Source organism: Carassius gibelio, chromosome B3 (genome assembly GCF_023724105.1).
Source record: "Carassius gibelio isolate Cgi1373 ecotype wild population from Czech Republic chromosome B3, carGib1.2-hapl.c, whole genome shotgun sequence".
Taxonomy (NCBI): domain Eukaryota; kingdom Metazoa; phylum Chordata; class Actinopteri; order Cypriniformes; family Cyprinidae; genus Carassius; species Carassius gibelio.
Genome location: NC_068398.1, coordinates 44613938 through 44635255, shown reverse-complemented (window position 1 = coordinate 44635255; position 21318 = coordinate 44613938). Strand labels below are relative to the sequence as shown.

Sequence of the window (21318 nt, the reverse complement as noted above, 5' to 3'; positions counted from 1 at the left end):
CCTTAATGTGGACCAATCACCGTCACGGGTTACTCTATGAAGAATTCTGTATTTGTATTGCTTCTGCTTATATAAGCTTTGTAATTTCATGAAATAGACTGTTTGACAAAAAACATCTTTCTTTGGCACACTCCTCTGGTTTGTTTTATAACAACTCGATTAGCAAATGTTTCTATTTATTTCCTCTAATAACATAATGGCATGAAAAAAACAAAGCACTTTTTTATTTACGCAAATCCAAAGATTTACCGAAAATCTTCAGGAATTTCATTCAGAAAATTCACATCTGATGCGTGGAACGAGACAAAAACCCACAGAAACAATTAAATGCAACTGCTTGATATTTATTGAGTTGTTCTTGCACATTAGTAAAGAAATTAGGGAGAATTAGTTAAAGGACCAATTGACCAAAAAAATTAAAAACTGATTACAAACTTGTAGCCTTTCACTTCACAAGACATTAATTGATGGACTGGAGTCGTGTGGACTATTGTGATGTCTTCATGATCAGCTGTTTGAGCTTTCATTCTGATGGCACCCATTCACTGCAGATGATCTCCATCAATAAGCAAATTATGTAAAGTTTTATTTCTTTAGATCTGTTCTGATGAAGAACTAATCTTTATCTTGGATCGACTGAGGGTAAGTGATGTTTCAAAATTGTCATTTTTTGGTCAACTATTCCTTTAATGCAAGACAATAAGACATTCACAATTTTACATTTAACTTAAATGCTCGAGAGTATTTCTTCACACACACATAAGGCTTTTTAACATGACAGGGGTTGTCATTCCAGTTGCTCGAGGCTATAGCAGGAAGGAAAAAAGTTTATTATTGTTACAATATACTTATACTGATCAAATGTAATGAATCTTAAGGTAATACAGCCAATTCTATTCCTTTACCATTTCATAAACATTAAGTGAATTTAAAATACAGTTCTACATTCGGCTGGTTATTGGATAAAAATAACTAAGATATAAATAGTGATGATATTTCATAAACATTTAAAACACTCACGTTGATAGTTCATCATAAGACAGTGCTCGTTTCTATTGGTATTGTCAGGTTGTGAAGGAGCCCATATCTCTTGGTCCAGTTTTGATCCATCACTCCACAGCCATGTTCCCTCCTGTGAACAGAACACCATAAAGGACACTCCGTTTCCATCACACACCTACATGGCATTATTTGATATTCGTTAATATAAAAAAACATGTTCACACCAACCATTTGGATCACAAGCTCATGATGTTAACGCATCAAAAACATGTTTGTGTTTCTCTATAGAAACCAGTAGACCTACCATGCCAAACATATCAGCTGTATCCTAATCTTACTTTTTATTCTATGACATAACTCAAAAACAACTACAATATACAAAAGAAAAAGAAAAAGAATGGCCATTGACAAGTACGCTAAACAAATGTAAAACAAACATACTGAAACAGCGTCATAGCCTCCTATCCAGGCCGGAGTTGAAGCTTGAGTTTGAGATTTAATCATGAACTGTACGAACATGTACTCCTCATAACTGTGTACAGAGGCCAGGTTCCCATCGTAGCCCAAACACTGTTTCTAAAGAGAGTAGGACATAAAAACTATTGTTAACTAACTGAAAATTTCAAGACTTAGAAATGAAGGAATCCCTATGATAAGATGGCATCTCATACCTCTGCTTCAATCCAGGAACGCTGAAAGTTAAAAAAGCGGAAGCATCTACCTTCATATGCAGACCATCCACTTTCACAGGTTGCTGTAAGAAAGATAGGTGAGTATTATTGCTGCCTTAAACCTTTAGTATTTTCATTAAACTGAGATCAGATTGATATTGTATACGCACCTTGTCTGACCAGGGTACAGGTCCCTGTTTAAAATGTGTGAATAGCACGAAGAAATAAACAGAACAAAGATACAAATTAATCAATGTTTAAGTTTGCAATTGTCCAGTTACAGAGAGCATATAATAAGATGTAAAATAGCATTGCATAGTCTTCACTTTATAAATGAAAAGAGTTGAATTTTTGTTAAAAGGACAAAGTAATTTAGTGAAGGGCAGTGAGAGATTTTCTCTCATTACATTTCTTGGATTAACATCAGGACATCGACAGCAGCTGCTAAATTAGGTGCAGTCACTTTAAGAGAAAATGCATCAGATTTCTTTCTCAACTGTTTACATTCACTTAAGTGGTAACTGATCGCCAAGACAGGTACAACATAATATTTTATGCATTTGTCCGTTCAAGAGCAAGAAGAGCCAAAACTCAATTTGGTGTTGAAGGGCTGAGACGTGGCTCTCTGTGTGCACAGAACACAGCGCACTGATGCTGAATTAAGCTTTTCACCTCTTTTTGTGTTTGTAAGTTTATGTTTTTGTTCACTCAGGTGCAGATGGAGAACTCAGTTCGGTGTTTGAGCTCTCTCCACATCCGTGGGTCCCTATGATCATCACCACCATTAACCCCACCAGCGATGACCCTGCTTTTAACACTACAACTAGACAGAACAAATGTAACACACTAAAATATCTCACCATCGCTTCTGCAATTAAGAGGTGCTGCCTCTGAAATAATAAAAGAAAAAGAATGTATGTATATATATATATATATATATATATATATATATATATATATATATATATATATATATATATATAAAACATTTTAATAATCAGATTACAATTTTATGTCTAAATCCAAACTAACAGGCTGTGGGATTTGAGGTAAACTGAATAAATTAAAAACTGGGCCACATACACTTCACAACAATTACCTGTAGCACTCAGAGCAAAAGAGCAGAACAAATGTAACACACTAAAATATCTCACCATCGCTTATGCCAGTAAGAAGTGCTGTCTCTGAAATAATAAAAGAAAAAGAATATTTATATATTAAACATTTTAATAATCAGATTACAATTTTATGTCTAAATCCAAATTAACAGAGCAGAACAAATGTAACACACTAAAAGACAGCATCAATATCTTACCATTGCTTGTGCCATTAAGAGGTGTTGCCTCTGAAATAATCAAAGAAAAATTATATGTGTGTGTGTATTAAAAATTTTAATAATCAGATTACAATTTTATGTCTAAGTCCAAACTAACAGTTTGTGGGATTCGAGGTAAACCACATGAATAGAAATCTGGGCCACATACACTTCACAACAATTACCTGAAGCATCCAGAGCAAAGAGCAGAAAGAAAGACAGACAAAGAGGCCAGACTGCCATTGTTCCTGAAATCAACCAGTTCTACTGCACACCTGACAAAACATGAAGACAGAACAGTTTTTATTCATTATTAACCTGTTCTCAATATCCACATTCCAATATTGCCAGCTGTACAAGAGCCTTGTGCGTCACTATGAAGAGGATATATATATATATATATATATATATATATATATATATATATATATATATATATATATATATATATATAAGCATTTCAAATTATCCATTGACTCAAGCCACACTTTTATGAAACAGTAAAGTGTAAAGTTTTGAACGGCTGAAAAACCTCACCCTCTATGAAGTTAGTCACGTCCAAGTCGTCTGTAGCTCTCTGCAGAACAACAAATGCTTGACTCTTCAAAACCAGATCATGACTCCCCTCTTTTTATTTGGTTCATACACAGAGGAGACTGCTGTCTGATTGGTTCCTGTCTCCAAAACCCACAACAAATCCTTATCTTACACCTAATCCCACACAGGAAAACCAGGAGAGTTATGATAAGAAATCAGATTTCAACACCACACATTACATAACCTAAAATCAATACAAACATTTACTTGACTTGGTTATTTTATAACATTGTGTTAATAATGACTCTCTAGTGTTGTGGAAGTTGTCAAATTTGACATTTCATTTGGTCACTGTCCCTATGTTTATAGGCATTATTCACAGCTATAGCAAGAATGGAAAAGGGTTTTGTCTGTAATACTACATTGAGATCAGGAGAGAGATGAAGAACATACATCACGTGGGGAGTACATATTCACGTTGTGCTGTGGGGCTCCTTGACCTCATCAAAACTATTCATTAGTTCCTCAAATGTTCATTTCCGTTACCTAACAGATTGGTGAGTTTTATTCTGTCGAAGGAAAAAAACTGAAACTCAGGATTCTATTTATATTCTATATCTTGGAATTTTTTTATGCCTCTGTAATAACTGGACAACATACAAACATACTGATAGAAAATAGTGATTGAGAAAAACATTTTCACTTTGCTGTCCACAATGAATGCCAAGACAGTGCAAAACTATATACACACATACATATAGAATAATTGACGACGGGCAGTTGAATTATTATAAAAATAATTATATATGAAAAAATATAAATTTAGACTATGTGTATCTATATACACGAGTATAGAGTAGGAATATAGAATGTGACAAATAGAAATATAGACTATGTATATTTGTACATGCAAATGTACAGTATTAACAATAAAAAACAAATAGTGCAGTAATGTGCAAATTGAGTTCAACTACGTGATAACAATAGCAGCAGTAATAGTAACAGATTTGAGATGAGGCTACATGAGTAATCTGTAATGTAATCAATAATCTTTACTTAATATCCTAATGATTTTTGTCATAAAATAAAAATCTAAGATTTTGACCCATACAATGTTTTTTTATTTTCTTCAGCTATTGCTAAAAAAATATACCCTTAAGAATTAAGACTGGTTTTGTGCTCCAGGGTCACAAATTATCGATCTGCTATTTAAATTGCTGCTTTTCATCTGAGATTACATTTTAAAACATATCTAATCCAAGAGCTTTCAAGCTACAACCACCAAACTTGGGATGGAATTATTTTTTCTAACTGGTCGAACTTACAATTTTCATTAAACAGATGATCATAGCTATGAAAAGTCCCACAAACTTTCATTAGGGGGTTGATACTTTTGTACAGTAAGACGTATAGTGTGTTTAGAAAAGCTTAATGATCATCCTAGGACAACATGCTAATTCATGCTAGCAAACATGTTAATCATGCTAAAAACCATAGATGCATAGAGTTAAATTCCCAAGATGGCGGACATGACTAAGTGTCTGGAGCAGTCGAATGCGGCATCTACTTATACATATCTATGGTAACAACATGTTAGAAATGTGTTAAATCATGCTATAAACATGCTAATGACATGCTAACAATCAATCAATCAATCAATCAATCACCTTTATTTATATAGTGCTTTAAACAAAATACATTGCGCCAAAGCAACTGAACGACATTCATTTGGAAAACAGTGTCTCAATAATGCAAAATGATAGTTAAAGGCAGTTCATCATTGAATTCAGTGATGTCATCTCTGTTCAGTTAAATAGTGTCTGTTTTTATTTGCAATCAAGTCAATGATATCGCTGTAGATGAAGTGACCCCAACTAAGCAAGCCAGAGGCGACAGCGGCAAGGAACCGAAACTCCATCGGTGACAGAATGGAGAAAAAAACCTTGGGAGAAACCAGGCTCAGTTGGGGGTCAGTTCTCCTCTGACCAGACGAAACCAGTAGTTCAATTCCAGGCTGCAGCAAAGTCAGATTGTGCAGAAGAATCATCTGTTTCCTGTGGTCTTGTCCTGGTGCTCCTCTGAGACAAGGTCTTTACAGGGGATCTGTATCTGGGGCTCTAGTTGTCCTGGTCTCCGCTGTCTTTCAGGGCAGTAGAGATCCTTTCTAGGTGCTGATCCACCATCTGGTCTGGATACGTACTGGATCCGGGCGACTGCAGTGATCCTCTGATCTGGATACAGACTGGATCTGGTGGCCACGGTGACCTCGGAACAAGAGAGAAACAGACAAATATTAGCGTAGATGCCATTTTTCTAATGATGTAGCAAGTACGGTGTTATGTGAAGTGTTTCCGGTTCCGGTTTACCTAATTAATGCAGCCTAAAAATCCTTTAACGGATTTGGATATTAAAAGCATATTAGTATGTTATGTGTATGCCAGGTTAAAGAGATGGGTCTTTAATCTAGATTTAAACTGCAAGAGTGTGTCTGCCTCCCGAACAATGTTAGGTAGGTTATTCCAGAGTTTAGGCGCCAAATAGGAAAAGGATCTGCCGCCCGCAGTTGATTTTGATATTCTAGGTATTATCAAATTGCCTGAGTTTTGAGAACGTAGCGGACGTAGAGGAGTATAATGTAAAAGGAGCTCATTCAAATACTGAGGTGCTAAACCATTCAGGGCTTTATAAGTAATAAGCAATATTTTAAAATCTATACAATGTTTGATAGGGAGCCAGTGCAGTGTGGACAGGACCGGGCTAATATGGTCATACTTCCTGGTTCTAGTAAGAACTCTTGCTGCTGCATTTTGGACTAGCTGTAGTTTGTTTACCAAGCGTGCAGAACAACCACCCAATAAAGCATTACAATAGTCTAACCTTGAAGTCATAAATGCATGGATTAACATTTCTGCATTTGACATTGAGAGCATAGGCCGTAATTTAGATATATTTTTGAGATGGAAAAATGCAGTTTTACAAATGCTAGAAACGTGGCTTTCTAAGGAAAGATTGCGATCAAGTAGCACACCTAGGTTCCTAACTGATGACGAAGAATTGACAGAGCAACCATCAAGTCTTAGACAGTGTTCTAGGTTATTACAAGCAGAGTTTTTAGGCCCTATGATTAACACCTCTGTTTTTTCTGAATTTAGCAGTAAGAAATTACTCGTCATCCAATTTTTTATATCGACTATGCATTCCATTAGTTTTTCAAATTGGTGTGTTTCACCGGGCTGCGAGGAAATATAAAGCTGCGTATCATCAGCATAACAGTGAAAGCTAACACCATGTTTCCTGATGTTATCTCCCAAGGGTAACATATAAAGCGTGAAGAGTAGCGGCCCTAGTACTGAGCCTTGAGGTACTCCATACTGCACTTGTGATCGATATGATACATCTTCATTCACTGCTACGAACTGATGGCGGTCATATAAGTACGATTTAAACCATGCTAATGCACTTCCACTGATGCCAACAAAGTGTTCAAGTCTATGCAAAAGAATGTTGTGGTCAATTGTGTCAAACGCAGCACTAAGATCCAATAAAACTAATAGAGAGATACACCCACGATCAGATGATAAGAGCAGATCATTTGTAACTCTAAGGAGAGCAGTTTCAGTACTATGATACGGTCTAAATCCTGACTGGAAATCCTCACATATACCATTTTTCTCTAAGAAGGAATATAATTGTGAGGATACCACCTTTTCTAGTATCTTGGACAGAAAAGGGAGATTCGAGATTGGTCTATAATTAACTAGTTCTCTGGGGTCAAGTTGTGGCTTTTTTATGAGAGGCTTAATAACAGCCAGTTTGAAGGTTTTGGGGACATATCCTAATGACAATGAGGAATTAATAATAGTCAGAAGAGGATCTATGACTTCTGGAAGCACCTCTTTTAAGAGCTTAGATGGTATAGGGTCTAACATACATGTTGTAAGTTTAGATGATTTAACAAGTTTATACAATTCTTCCTCTCCTATAGTAGATAATGAGTGGAACTGTTCCTCAGGGGGCCTATAGTGCACTTTCTGATGTGATACTGTAGCTGACGGCTGAATGGTTGCAATTTTATCTCTAATAGTATCGATTTTAGAAGTAAAGTAGTTCATAAAGTCATTACTGTTGTGGTGTTGGGAAATGTGAACACTTGTTGAGGCTTTATTTTTCGTTAATTTAGCCACTGTATTGAATAAATACCTGGGGTTATGTTTGTTTTCTTCTAAAAGAGAAGTAAAGTAATCAGATCTAGCAGTTTTTAATGCTTTTCTGTAGGATATGCTACTTTCCCGCCAAGCAATACGAAATACCTCTAGTTTTGTTTTCCTCCAGCTGCGCTCCATTTTTCGGGCTGCTCTCTTTAGGGTGCGAGTATGCTCATTATACCATGGTGTCAAACTGTTTTCCTTAACCTTCCTTAAGCGTAAAGGAGCAACTGTATTTAAAGTGCTAGAAAAGAGAGAGTCCATAGTTTCTGTTACATCATCAAGTTGTTCTGAGGTTTTGGATATGCTAAGGAATTCGGATACATCAGGAAGATAACTTAAAAAGCAGTCTTTTGTGGTAGAAGTGATGGTTCTTCGATACTTGTAACAAGAAGTAGAATTTACAATTTTGCCTATATGAAGTTTACACAGAACTAAATAATGATCTGAGATATCATCACTTGGCTGAATAATTTCAACACTATCAACATCAATTCCATGTGACAGTATTAAATCTAGAGTATGATTTCGACAATGAGTAGGTCCTGAAACATGTTGTCTAACACCAATAGAGTTCAGAATGTCTATAAATGCTGATCCCAATTCATCTTTTTCATTATCGACATGGATATTAAAATCACCAACTATTAAGACTTTATTTGCAGCCAGAACTAACTCGGTTGTAAAATCACCAAACTCTTTAATAAAGTCTGTATGGTGCCCTGGTGGCCTGTATACAGTAGCCAGTACTAACATAACAGGGGATTTATCATTAACATTTGTTTCTCTGGATAATGTTATATGTAGCACCATTACTTCAAACGAGTTATACTTGAAGCCTGCCCTCTGAGAAATCCTGAAAACGTTATTATAAATTGAAGCAACTCCTCCCCCTTTGCCTTTTAGACGCGGCTCGTGTTTATAACAATAATCTTGGGGGGTGGACTCATTTAAAATAATGTATTCATCAGGTTTTAGCCAAGTTTCTGTCAAACAGAGCACATCTATATTATGATCAGTTATCATATTATTTACAAAAAGTGTTTTCGTAGAAATGGATCTGATATTCAATAAGCCAATCTTTATCATTTGTTTATCCATATTGCATTTGTTTTTTATTTGTTGAACCTCAATTAAATTGTTAACCTTAACTTGGTTTGGATGTTTTTTGTATTTTCTAGCTCGGGGAACAGACACAGTCTGTATAGTGTGATATCTAGGTGAAAGAGTCTCTATGTGCTGAGAATTAACTGACCTCTGTGACGGGAGGCAGCTAGCAGACGGTCGGTTTAGCCAGTCTGTCTGCTTCCTGACCTGGGCCCCAGTTAGTCAAGTATAAACACGAAGACTATGTGCCATATTTGTAGACAGAAGAGTGGCGCCACCCCTCATAACAACACATTAATTATGCTAGGAAAATGATTAACAATATGTTGATGCTAGAAACATGCTAGCAATATGTTAATGTTAGAAACATGTTATTCATGTTAACATGCTAATTGTGCTAAGACATGCTAATCATGCTAATAATGTGTTAAATCATGCTAGTATCATGCTAACAACATCTATCTAAACTTTCAAACTTCAGCATTGGCAACTGCTTCAAACTTTCAGACAAGGCTATTTTTAAAACCCAATTTCAAAGTTCATTTGCAAACTTGACTCATCTAGTTTGGTTTAGCAATGTATTATGCACAAACATGAGCAATGTGGAATCAATGTTTGTACATGACCAAGTTTATCCTCTTTGGCTCGTCAGACTTTTTGAAGAAACACTTAAAAAGTAAACGGTGTTGAAAAGCAAATTGATGCAGATGTCTCACGCATCCTGATTTTGCTGAGTTAGATGTCTTCCTAGGTCAACATATTTTGTTGACCCTGGAACAACATTTTAATCCAGAGATGTAGTCTTGACCATATCTGTCATGAGTCCGGACCCGGTGTTTTTCCCTCTCACCACCGGAGGGCGCCACTTCCATTCTTCTTGACTCATTACCTTCACTCTGCACAGCTTTGTAACGCACACACACACACACACTTGATCACAAATTCAGCACACCTGTCCCATACTCAAACACAGAGCTGTTCCCTTTTGTCACTGACAAATATATTCTCCTCTCTCACACCACTCTGTCTGGGTGGATTAATGTTAATTGATTTTCTGAGGATTACTCTAATTTTTTTTTTTTTTTTTTTCGACTAAACAGGCTTTTTGGGGGGCCTTAACATGCTCAAAAACTCTTGAAAATTTGCACACACGTTGGAATCTGCGGTCATCAGGACGCCGCAGAGATTGGGACCTGGGTGTGGCACAGGTGCTCTACAGCGCCCCCTGGAACACAGCTAGAAATCTTGAACCATAGCTCACACACACTTGCATGTATTTATGTGAAACTCGGTACACTTATAGATCTCATTGAGCCGAACAACTTTTGCGCTCTATATCTTAGGCTCCGCTCAACAGGAAGTCAGCTATTCAGGGCTGTTTAAAAAAAGCATGCTCTGGAATTTGATATAGTTGTCATAGGTTTTTTACTTGATTGCCTCCAAACTCAGTCAACATGATCTCAAGACATTGTGGATGAAAAATTGCCAGGGGATTTTTGATATCTCGAACGGTTTGCCCGTGGCATGGCGTTGAAATTAGGGCAAAAAAATTTGAAACAGGAAATGCCTAATAAAATCCACATATATTGCCAGAGTTCATCGGTTTGTTCGATGTATGATACCGATCGTATATATCTGACTATTAAGAGTCAACGTTATAGCGCCACCAACTGGCAGCAGGAATTGAGTAATTTTCAAAATGCTTTGAATTCAGCATCTTATCATCAGAATAATGACAAAACATGGCCGATGTAAATCTGTTGTGGGGATATTGATATCTTATATATTGTTGCCATGGCAATGTGTCAAACTTGAATATTCTGTTATGGTGATTTTGAGGCAGATAACAACCTCAGATTTACATGAAACTCGGTACGTATATTGTTCTTATCAAGACGGACAACTTTCTAATTCACAGTCATAAGCTACGACCAACAGGAAGTCGGCTATTTTGATTTGAATGTATATTTTTGAGAATTACAGTTGTGAATTAATGCATACTCCTCACAGGGGAAGTACACTATACACACCAAACTTTGTGTACATGATGCCAACACATTGAGGAACTTAAATTGCGAACGGATTTTGGTTAGCTTGAACGGTTTTGTCGTGGTGATTTTTTGAAATGACAGTAAAAAAGGAAACATTAATTGTCTTGTATGTTTAAATTGCAATTGACCTAATCATCTCTTTAATCATCAGAAGAAAAAAAAATCAGTATTTTAAATTGTTATTGTTTTTGTTGTTGCTAATCGTGGTATTTTTTTCCCTTTCATTACAGGTTAAGAAATCTCTTAGGCCTTATCCTTTTCTGACAGTTTTAGGGATTTAAAAAAAAAAACATCCTAAGAATCCTTATTTGTGCTGCAAATAATAATTTCAAACTCATTTGATACCGAACAATGACATCCTGTGACGTGACATGACATTTATTAATCTCATGGATGTACATTGAAACTCTTCAACTGACAGATTAAGCTGCAATGCAAGCACAACTATTTCACAAATGATTATAGGTCAATAAAATCAAAACAAAACACTTTTAAATTATTTAAGGATTTGGTTACACTTTAAATTAGTATTAATTAGGATTAGTAAATAGTCAGTTCATGCTTTATATAGCCTTCTCTTAAAATTAATAGTCATCAGTAAGCATTTTATAAATACAGCTATAATTAAATTGTTCATGGTTTATATGCACATTTATTTTGAGGAGATTAAAGGCTGTAATCATCCTAAAAAAATAAATTAATAAAAAATAATAAATTAATAAAAAAACACAGAACTCAGAAATATTTATTTCAAGATGCAATAAATGAAAACTGTACACTTTAATATATATATATATATATATATATATATATATATATATATATATATATATATATATATATATATATATATATTAAAGTGTACAGCTAATAATAATAATAATAATAATAATAATGCATTTTATTTAAGGCGCCTTTCGTACCACTTAGGGTCACTGTACAACAAGTAACAACAGTAACAATATTAAAACAGAAAATAACAGCAAATAACTATGTCAATAAATAACAGCAATAATATTAGAATAGCACAACGTATTGTGGAATACTATATTAAGACTTTATATATAGGCTTTATGAACAGATAGGTTTTGAGAGATTCTTGAAAGACTAGAATCACCTGCTCTTGTACGACGTTTTGAGGAATATATCTTACAGATAGTACCGCCACTCCCTATATGCAGAAGTCTTTGTAGGGCACCAACTCCCAGAGGGGGCACCATCCCAGTAGCTCAAAAAAACATGCGTCTTTCTCCCATGTGAGCTCGCGACCGTTCGCACCTCATGTTTGCTGATGAATGTTCGTAATTGATGGATGGACATCTATGCCCGGGGTAAAGGACATCAGCAATCCAGCACAGAGAAAAAAAAAAAAAGTAAAATAAAGTAAAAAAAAAAAAAAAAAAAAAAACAGGCATAAAGTTGGCTTGACACTGGACATTCGAGAGTCTCAAATTTAGGGACCGTCTCTAAAGATACATGTGATATTGTTATACACTTTTCTAACGTCAGTAGCATTTGAAGAGAATGACTTACAGTCATAAAAACAACTGTAATTGTTCATCTAGGTGACAGCTATAATGGACAATTAAATTGCATCTTTGATATTTATTAAAACAAACTAAGTCATATGCAAATTTGAAGCTCAATAGCATTTAAGGAAAAAGACTTGCAGTCATAAAACAATTGTAATATGTTCAATTAAGTGTCAGCTACGATGCACACCTTATACATTTTTATATATATTAAAATAAAGTGTTTCTTAAGTTATATATATTGTTCTGTATGTGGTTTCAAAGTCTAAATGGGTCGGATTAACCCTTTAACTGCCGTATCCCTTAAAACTTGATTGTCAGAGGGTTACTGTAAATGCTTATGCCCACTGGGCACAGTTTTCCTGATGCCACCGAGGTGGCGTTGCACTGACGGCTTGAGCCCGCCATCGCTGCTTGAAGCTATATTTATTATTAGGGCTCAAGCCCGAAGGGGCGAAGAGCCTTATTGTTCTTCTAAGGATTATTCTTATTATTATTAGGGCTCAAGCCTGGAGGGGCGAGAGCCCTATTGTTTTCCTTAGGATTATTTTTTTTTTCTTTTTCTTTTTTTTTTTCTTCTAATTTTTTTCTAAGGTTTCGGGGGCTTTTAGGGTCCTTAACATGCTCAAAAACTCTTGAAAATTGGCACACACCTTGGAACCTGCGGCCATTAGGGCCGGGCAGAGTCTGATACATGGGCGTGGCACAGGGGCTCTACAGTGCCCCCTGTAGTACCGATGGCCATATATCATGCATACTTGCACGTATACATATGAAACTTGGTACATATATATAACTCATCAAACCAAACAACTTTCACACTGCATGTCATAAGCTCCGCCCAACAGGAAGTTGGCTATTTAGGGTTTTATGAAAAACACATGCTCTGGAATTTGAACGGTTTGCCCGTGGCGAGGCGTTGAAATTATGGCGAGAAATGAGAAACAGGAAATGTATAATAACATCCACATACATTTGCTGAATTTGATCAAACTTAATTGGTTTGTTCGTTGTATGATACCGATCGTACATATGTGACAGCTCAGATTTACATGAAACTCGAAACAGATATCAGTATTAAAGATAGCTAGACCATGGCAAAAGCTTTTAAAAGGGCGTGCAATAGGCACTCTATAGCGCCACCTTTTGTCAAAAGTGGGGGGGTTAGTTTTAGCTACAGACACCAAACTTGGTACATAAATTGTTCTTATCAAGACGGACAACTTTCTAATTCGCAGTCATAAGCTACGACCAACAGTAAGTTGGCTATTTTGACTTGAATATGGATTTTTGGGAATTTTCTTTTGTGAATTAATGCATACTCCTCCCAGGGGAAGTACACTATACACACCAAACTTGGTCTACATTAAGAAAAAACATTGAGGAACTTAAATTGCGAATTAATTTTGGATAGCTTGAACGGTTTTGTCGTGGTGATTTTTTGAAATAACAGTAAAAAGTGAAACATTAATCGTCTGTATTTTTAAATTGCAGCTTCCAAACCTTTAAAAAACATTTTTCATTTAGAAAACCAGTGATTCTGAGGAAATATGCATAGTTTCATGACTTTACAGCACTGTATGATTAAAAGAAAATTAAAAAACTTTCAGACATCTTAACTCACTCTGTCCCTCTGTTTGAGGAATGTATGTGTGCTGACTGTGTGTGTGTGTGTGTGTGTGTGTGTGTGTGTGTGTGCGTGTGTGTGTGTGTGAGTGTGAATGGGGGAGAGGTGTGAGGTGTGAGGTGAGTGCCAGACAAGACAGGGAGAGAGAGAGGGACTTAAACATCTCTATAATCACCAGAAAAAAATATTATTTTAAATTGTTATTTTTTTGTTGTTGTTGCTAATTGTGCTGTTTTCATTTCAGCTTAAGAAATATCTTAGGCCTTATCCTTTTCTGACAGTTTCAGGGATAAAAACAAATTCTAAAAATACTTATTTTAGCTGCAAATAATAATTTCAAACTTATTTGATACTGACCTCTGAAACCCTGTGACATGACATTTATTTGAATTTACATAATCTCATGGATGTAACAGTAAAACTGTTCAGCTCACAGATGAAGACTAAGCTCTGATGCAAGCAGAACTATTTCACAAATGCTTAAAGGTTAATGAAATCATAACAAAACACTTTTAAATTATTTAAGGATTTGTAACATAATAGCTGCACTCCTAGCTAAGCATTAGTAAATAGCCAGTTCATGCTTTATATATCCTTCTCCCAAAATTAATATTTTAGTAAGCATTTTATAAATACAGCTATAATTAAATTGTTCATAGTTTATATGCACATTTATTTTGAGGAGATTAAAGGCTGTTATCTTCCAAAATAAAAAATAAATTAAAAAAATACAAATAAACAAACACAGAACTAAAAAGGGAATCATTAATTGGCTTGTATTTTTAAATTGCAGCTTCCAAACTTTTCAAAGCATTTTTTCATACAGAGATCAAATCATTCTGAGGAAATATGCATAGTTTCACGACTTTACAACACTGTATGGATAACAGAAAATTAAAAAACTGTCAGACTTCTCAACTGACATGATCTCACTCTGGCCACTCTGTCTGTGTGAGGGAAGGGAGGGGGAGAGGGAGGGGGAGAGGGAGGGGGAGTGTGAGGGGGTTGGTGACTGACTGCATTTTTGGGGACTGACAGTGTGTGTGAATTGTAGGGAGGGGAGGGGATATCTGGCAGAGAGAGAGAGAGAGAGAGAGAAAGAGAGAGACCTAATCATCTGTTTGATCATCAGGGGGGAAAAAAATCAGTATTTTAAATGTTTATTGTTTTTGTTGTTGCTAATGGTGGTGTTTTTTTCCCCTTTCATTACAGCTTAAGAAATCTCTTAGGCCTTATCCTTTTCTGACAGTTTTAGGGATTTAAAAACATCCTAAGAATCCTTATTTGTGCTGCAAATAATAATTTCAAACTCATTTGATACTGACCTATGACAACCTGTGACGTGAAATGACATTTATTAATATAATGGATGTAACAGTAAAACCCCTAAACTGACAGATTAAGCTGCAATGCAAGTAAAACTATTTCACAAATGCTTATAGGTCATTAAAATCATTACAAAACACTAATACATTATTTAAGGATTTGGTAACACTGTAATGCTAAGCATTAGTAAATAGTTCATGATTATAAAGCCTTTTCCCTTAATAATAGTCATTTTAAGCAGTAATACATCTATAAATAAATTGTTCTTGGTTTAAAAGCACATATATTACAAAGGAGATTAAAGTCTCAGTTGTCTTATAAAATAAATAAATAAATAAACAACCCAGTTTGATTCAGAATTCAGAAATATTTATTTCAAGATGCAATAAAAGGAAACCGCTTTTGAGCGATTATTGAAGGATTAGCATCACCTCCTCTTGTAAGATGGTTTGAGGAATATATCTTCCAGATAGTACCGCCGCTCCCTATATGCAGAGTATGCAGTCTTCGTAGGGCACCAACTCCCAGAGGGGGCACCATCCCAGTTGCTCCAAAAAAAAAAAAAAAACATGCGCCATTCTCCCATCCGCGCTCGCGACCCCTCGGACCTCATGTTTGCGGCTGAATGTTCGTAATTGATGGATAGACATCTATGCCTGGGTATAGGACATCAGCAATCCGGCACAGAGAAAAGAAAACTAAAGAAAAAAAACAGGCATAAAGTTGGCTTGACACTGGACATTCGAGAGTCTCAAATTTAGGGACCGTCTCTAAAGTTACATGTGATATTGTTATACACTTTTCTAACGTCAGTAGCATTTGAAGAGAATGACTTACAGTCATTAAAACAACTGTAATTGTTCATCTAGGTGACAGCTATAATGCACAATTAAATTGAATGTTTGATATTTATTACAACAAACTGTAAGTCATATGTAAATTATGCTACTTTTTCACATGGGCTCAAATGCAAATTTGAAGCTCAATAGCATTTGAGAAGAAAGACTTGCAGTCATAAAACAATTGTAATGTGTTCATATAGGTGTCAGCTACAATGCACACCTTATATATTTTTTATAAATATTAAAATAAAGTGTTACTAAAGTTAAATATATTGTTCTGTGTATGTGATTTCAAAGTCTAGATTGGTCGGATTAACCCTTTAACTGCGGCATCCCTTAAAACTTGATTGTCAGAGGGTTACTGTAAATGCTTATGCCCGCTGGACACAGTTTTCCTGATGCCACTGGGGTGGCGTTGCACAGATGGCTTGAGCCAGACATCGCTGCTTGCAGCTATATTTGTGATTTGTAAGTGTTCATGTATACTGGTGTTTTGCTTTTTGGCTGCGTCTGCTCTTGTCCCCGTGATTTGTTTCTGTTTTGTTTTTGGCCTTGTTGCCATTTTTGTTCTCATTAAAAGATAATTTCCCTGCATTTGCACCCAGACCCTGTTTCTTTCATGACGCCGTCTCTAACGCACCATGACCATATCTTCCTCATACTTAATCATTAGTAATACATAAAATCAGGAAATTATAGGTGACTGACCTTGATATAGAACCTAACCCTGAGCCTAAACTTCACAAAAGTTATAAACTGTTTCTTCATATCTGATTGGTTAATCACAGTGTTGTTCCAGGGTCAACATAGTTCTGCCGGAAGCTTCAGCATAGGCAACTGCTTCAAACTTTCAGACAGGTGTTTTTTTATATCAATGTTCAAAGTTCATTTGCAAACTTGACTCATCTAGTTAGTTTTAACAATGCATCATGCTCAAACATGAGCAATGTTGAATCACTGTTTACATGACCCACTTTATCACGCTTATAGTGAAATCCTCCTACTTTTTTCTTTGAAAATTTGGTTACACTTTATTTTACAGTTATATCTATTAGTTGCTTATCAGCATGTATATTACTAGAATATTAGTCATGTATTAGTGCTAATTGAGCACTTATTAATGCCTTGTTCTACATCCCCTAATCCTACCCTAATCCTACTAATTAGCAGAAAATTAAGAGTTAATTGAGAGAAAAGCCATAGCTATTAGTAATAAGCAACTAATAGATGTAACCGTAATATAAAGTGTTAACAAAAATGTATATGATTGTTTTATGCAGTTTATGCAATTATTGATTTATTTATACTACATTTTTCAAGGCACACCCCCAACTGCTCCCCATATACCACAGGAAAAATGTTAAAACGAGTTCAAATGGAGTTAAATTCAACAAAATGTAGATGAATATAACGTAGATTTAAGACAGATTAATTTCTTTATTTTATGTGCAAAATTCACAGTCTTAAATCTCCTTTGTATTCCTATTTTTCTTGCTAATTTAAATCTCATCCCTAAAGCTTATAAATAACAACAACAAATGCAGTTGTTTGATACATTATTATTGTATGAATATCATGATATATCAAATATATTTGAGCCTTTTTTCTGAGTATATAATCTCATACTATGATGTAACTCCACAACCCTACCTAGTACAGTTTTCCTCCATGTTTGCAATATCTCTAGTTCTCTAGCTGCTCGAAGATTTCGCCGTTGGAGAAAAACACTGGGTCCGGACTCATGACAGATATGGTCAAGACTACATCTCTGGATTAAAATGTTGTTCCAGGGTCAACAAAATATGTTGACCTAGGAAGACATCTAACTCAGCAAAATCAGGATGTGTGAGACATCTGCATCAATTTGCTGTTCAACACCGTTTACTTTTTAAGTGTTTCTTCAAAAAGTCTGACGAGCCAAAGAGGATAAACTTGGTCATGTACAAACATTGATTCCACATTGCTCATGTTTGTGCATAATACATTGCTAAACCAAACTAGATGAGTCAAGTTTGCAAATGAACTTTGAAATTGGGTTTTAAAAATAGCCTTGTCTGAGAGTTTGAAGCAGTTGCCAATGCTGAAGTTTGAAAGTTTAGATAGATGTTGTTAGCATGATACTAGCATGATTTAACACATTATTAGCATGATTAGCATGTCTTAGCACGATTAGCATGTTAACATGAATAACATGTTTCTAACATTAACATATTGCTAGCATGTTTCTAGCATCAACATATTGTTAATCATTTTCCTAGCATAATTAATGTGTTGTTAGCATGTCATTAGCATGTTTATAGCATGATTTAACACATTTCTAACATGTTGTTACCATAGATATGTATAAGTAGATGCCGCATTCGACTGCTCCAGACACTTGTCTGTCCGCCATCTTGGGAATCTAACTCTACACATCTATGGTTTTTAGCATGATTAACATGTTTGCTAAAATGAATTAGCATGTTGTCCTAGGATGATCATTAAGCTTTTCTAAACACACTATACGTCTTACTGTACAAAAGTGTCAACCCCCTTAATGAAAGTCTGTGGGACTTTTCATAGCTATGATCATCTGTTTAATGAAAATTGTAAGTTCGACCAGTTAAAAAAAATAATTCCATCCCAAGTTTGGTGGTTGTAGCTTGAAAGCTCTCGGATTAAATACTTTTTAAAATGTAATCTCAGATGAAAAAGCAGCAACATAAATAGCAGATCGATAATTTGTGACCCTGGAGCACAAAACCAGTCTTAATTCTTAAGGGTATATATTTTTAGCAATAGCTGAAGAAAATAAAAACACATTGTATGGGTCAAAATCTTAGATTCTTCTTTTATGACAAAAATCATTAGGATATTAAGTAAAGATTATTGATTACATTACAGATTACTCATGTAGCCTCATCTCAAATCTGTTACTATTACTGCTGCTATTGTTATCACGTAGTTGAACTCAATTTGCACATTACTGCACTATTTGTTTTTTATTGTTAATACTGTACATTTGCATGTACAAATATACATAGTCTATATTTCTATTTGTCACATTCTATATTCCTACTCTATACTCGTGTATATAGATACACATAGTCTAAATTTATATTTTTTCATATATAATTATTTTTTATAATAATTCAACAGCCCGTCGTCAATTATTCTATATGTATGTGTGTGTATAGTTTTGCACTGTCTTGGCATTCATTGTGGACAGCAAAGTGAAAATGTTTTTCTCAATCACTATTTTCTATCAGTATGTTTGTATGTTGTCCAGTTATTACAGAGGCATAAGAAAATTCCAAGATATAGAATATAAATAGAATCCTGAGTTTCAGTTTTTTTCCTTCGACAGAATAAAACTCACCAATCTGTTAGGTAACGGAAATGAACATTTGAGGAACTAATGAATAGTTTTGATGAGGTCAAGGAGCCCCACAGCACAACGTGAATATGTACTCCCCACGTGATGTATGTTCTTCATCTCTCTCCTGATCTCAATGTAGTATTACAGACAAAACCCTTTTCCATTCTTGCTATAGCTGTGAATAATGCCTATAAACATAGGGACAGTGACCAAATGAAATGTCAAATTTGACAACTTCCACAACACTAGAGAGTCATTATTAACACAATGTTATAAAATAACCAAGTCAAGTAAATGTTTGTATTGATTTTAGGTTATGTAATGTGTGGTGTTGAAATCTGATTTCTTATCATAACTCTCCTGGTTTTCCTGTGTGGGATTAGGTGTAAGATAAGGATTTGTTGTGGGTTTTGGAGACAGGAACCAATCAGACAGCAGTCTCCTCTGTGTATGAACCAAATAAAAAGAGGGGAGTCATGATCTGGTTTTGAAGAGTCAAGCATTTGTTGTTCTGCAGAGAGCAACAGACGACTTGGACGTGACTAACTTCATAGAGGGTGAGGTTTTTCAGCCGTTCAAAACTTTACACTTTACTGTTTCATAAAAGTGTGGCTTGAGTCAATGGATAATTTGAAATGCGTATATATATATATATATATATATATATATATATATATATATATATATATATATATATATATCCTCTTCATAGTGACGCACAAGGCTCTTGTACAGCTGGCAATATTGGAATGTGGATATTGAGAACAGGTTAATAATGAATAAAAACTGTTCTGTCTTCATGTTTTGTCAGGTGTGCAGTAGAACTGGTTGATTTCAGGAACAATGGCAGTCTGGCCTCTTTGTCTGTCTTTCTTTCTGCTCTTTGCTCTGGATGCTTCAGGTAATTGTTGTGAAGTGTATGTGGCCCAGATTTCTATTCATGTGGTTTACCTCAAATCCCACTGACTGTTAGTTTGGACTTAGACATAAAATTGTAATCTGATTATTACAATGTTTAATACACACACACATTTAATTTTCTTTGATTATTTCAGAGGCAACACCTCTTAATGGCACAAGCAATGGTAAGATATTGATGTTGTCTTTTAGTGTGTTACATTTGTTCTGCTCTGTTAATTTGGATTTAGACATAACATTTTAATCTGATTATTAAAATGTTTAATATATATATCCATTCTTTTTCTTTTATTATTTCAGAGACAGCACTTCTTACTGGCATAAGCGATGGTGAGATATTTTAGTGTGTTACATTTGTTCTGTTCTTTTGCTCTGAGTGCTTCAGGTAATTGTTGTGAAGTGTACGTGGCCCAGTTTTTAATTTATTCAGTTTACCTCAAATCCCACAGCCTGTTAGTTTGGACTTGGACATAAAATTGTAATCTGATTATTAAAATGTTTAATATATATATATATATATATATATATATATATATATATATATATATATTCTTTTTCTTTTATTATTTCAGAGGCAGCACCTCTTAATTGCAGAAGCAATGGTGAGATATTTTAGTGTGTTACATTTGTTCTGTCTAGTTGTAGTGTTAAAAGCAGGTCGTCACTGGTGGGGTTAATGGTGGTGATGATCATAGGGACCCACGGATGTGGAGAGAGCTCAAACTCTTTTTCATTCATAAAGTGAAGACTATGCAATGCTATTTTACATTTGATTATATGGTCTCTGTAACTGGACAATTACAAACTTAAACATTGATTAATTTGTA

General features: G+C 35.1%; 3 protein-coding genes across 23 annotated transcripts in view; 1 reads left to right on the top strand and 2 right to left on the bottom strand.

The window, feature by feature from the left end:
* LOC127952777 (galactose-specific lectin nattectin-like) overlaps positions 1-3805 on the bottom strand; it is a 62949-nt gene extending 59144 nt beyond the window's left edge. For 2 of the 11 annotated variants that reach the window (XM_052551520.1, XM_052551519.1), the window contains exons 1-3: positions 3526-3804; positions 3174-3263; positions 2989-3018 (exon numbers count right to left, since the gene is read on the bottom strand). In XM_052551520.1, coding sequence (XP_052407480.1) covers positions 2989-3018; positions 3174-3231 — 88 coding nt within the window. In that variant the 5' untranslated portion in view covers positions 3232-3263; positions 3526-3804. Of the gene's footprint in view, positions 1-1673; positions 1757-1843; positions 1868-2533; positions 2564-2827; positions 2858-2988; positions 3019-3173; positions 3264-3525 lie in introns of all 11 variants that reach the window. The other 9 variants (XM_052551524.1, XM_052551516.1, XM_052551521.1 and 6 more) reach the window with 9 other exon arrangements.
* LOC127952781 (galactose-specific lectin nattectin-like) overlaps positions 1-21318 on the top strand; it is a 166268-nt gene that overhangs the window by 36625 nt on the left and 108325 nt on the right. For 2 of the 10 annotated variants that reach the window (XM_052551546.1, XM_052551540.1), the window contains exons 2-5: positions 20385-20474; positions 20629-20658; positions 20792-20821; positions 21064-21093. The exons of 6 other annotated variants lie outside the window; for them this stretch is intronic. In XM_052551546.1, coding sequence (XP_052407506.1) covers positions 20417-20474; positions 20629-20658; positions 20792-20821; positions 21064-21093 — 148 coding nt within the window. In that variant the 5' untranslated portion in view covers positions 20385-20416. Of the gene's footprint in view, positions 1-19831; positions 20131-20384; positions 20475-20628; positions 20659-20791; positions 20822-21063; positions 21094-21318 lie in introns of those variants that run through there. 2 more of the 10 variants (XM_052551537.1, XM_052551545.1) reach the window with 2 other exon arrangements.
* LOC127952778 (galactose-specific lectin nattectin-like) overlaps positions 324-21318 on the bottom strand; it is a 58981-nt gene continuing 37986 nt past the window's right edge. The window contains exons 8-10 of one of the 2 annotated variants that reach the window (XM_052551529.1): positions 1444-1578; positions 1021-1132; positions 324-806 (exon numbers count right to left, since the gene is read on the bottom strand). In XM_052551529.1, the coding sequence (XP_052407489.1) occupies positions 709-806; positions 1021-1132; positions 1444-1578 (345 nt within the window). In that variant the 3' untranslated portion in view covers positions 324-708. The remainder of the gene's footprint in view (positions 807-1020; positions 1133-1443; positions 1579-21318) is intronic. The other variant, XM_052551528.1, reaches the window with a different exon arrangement.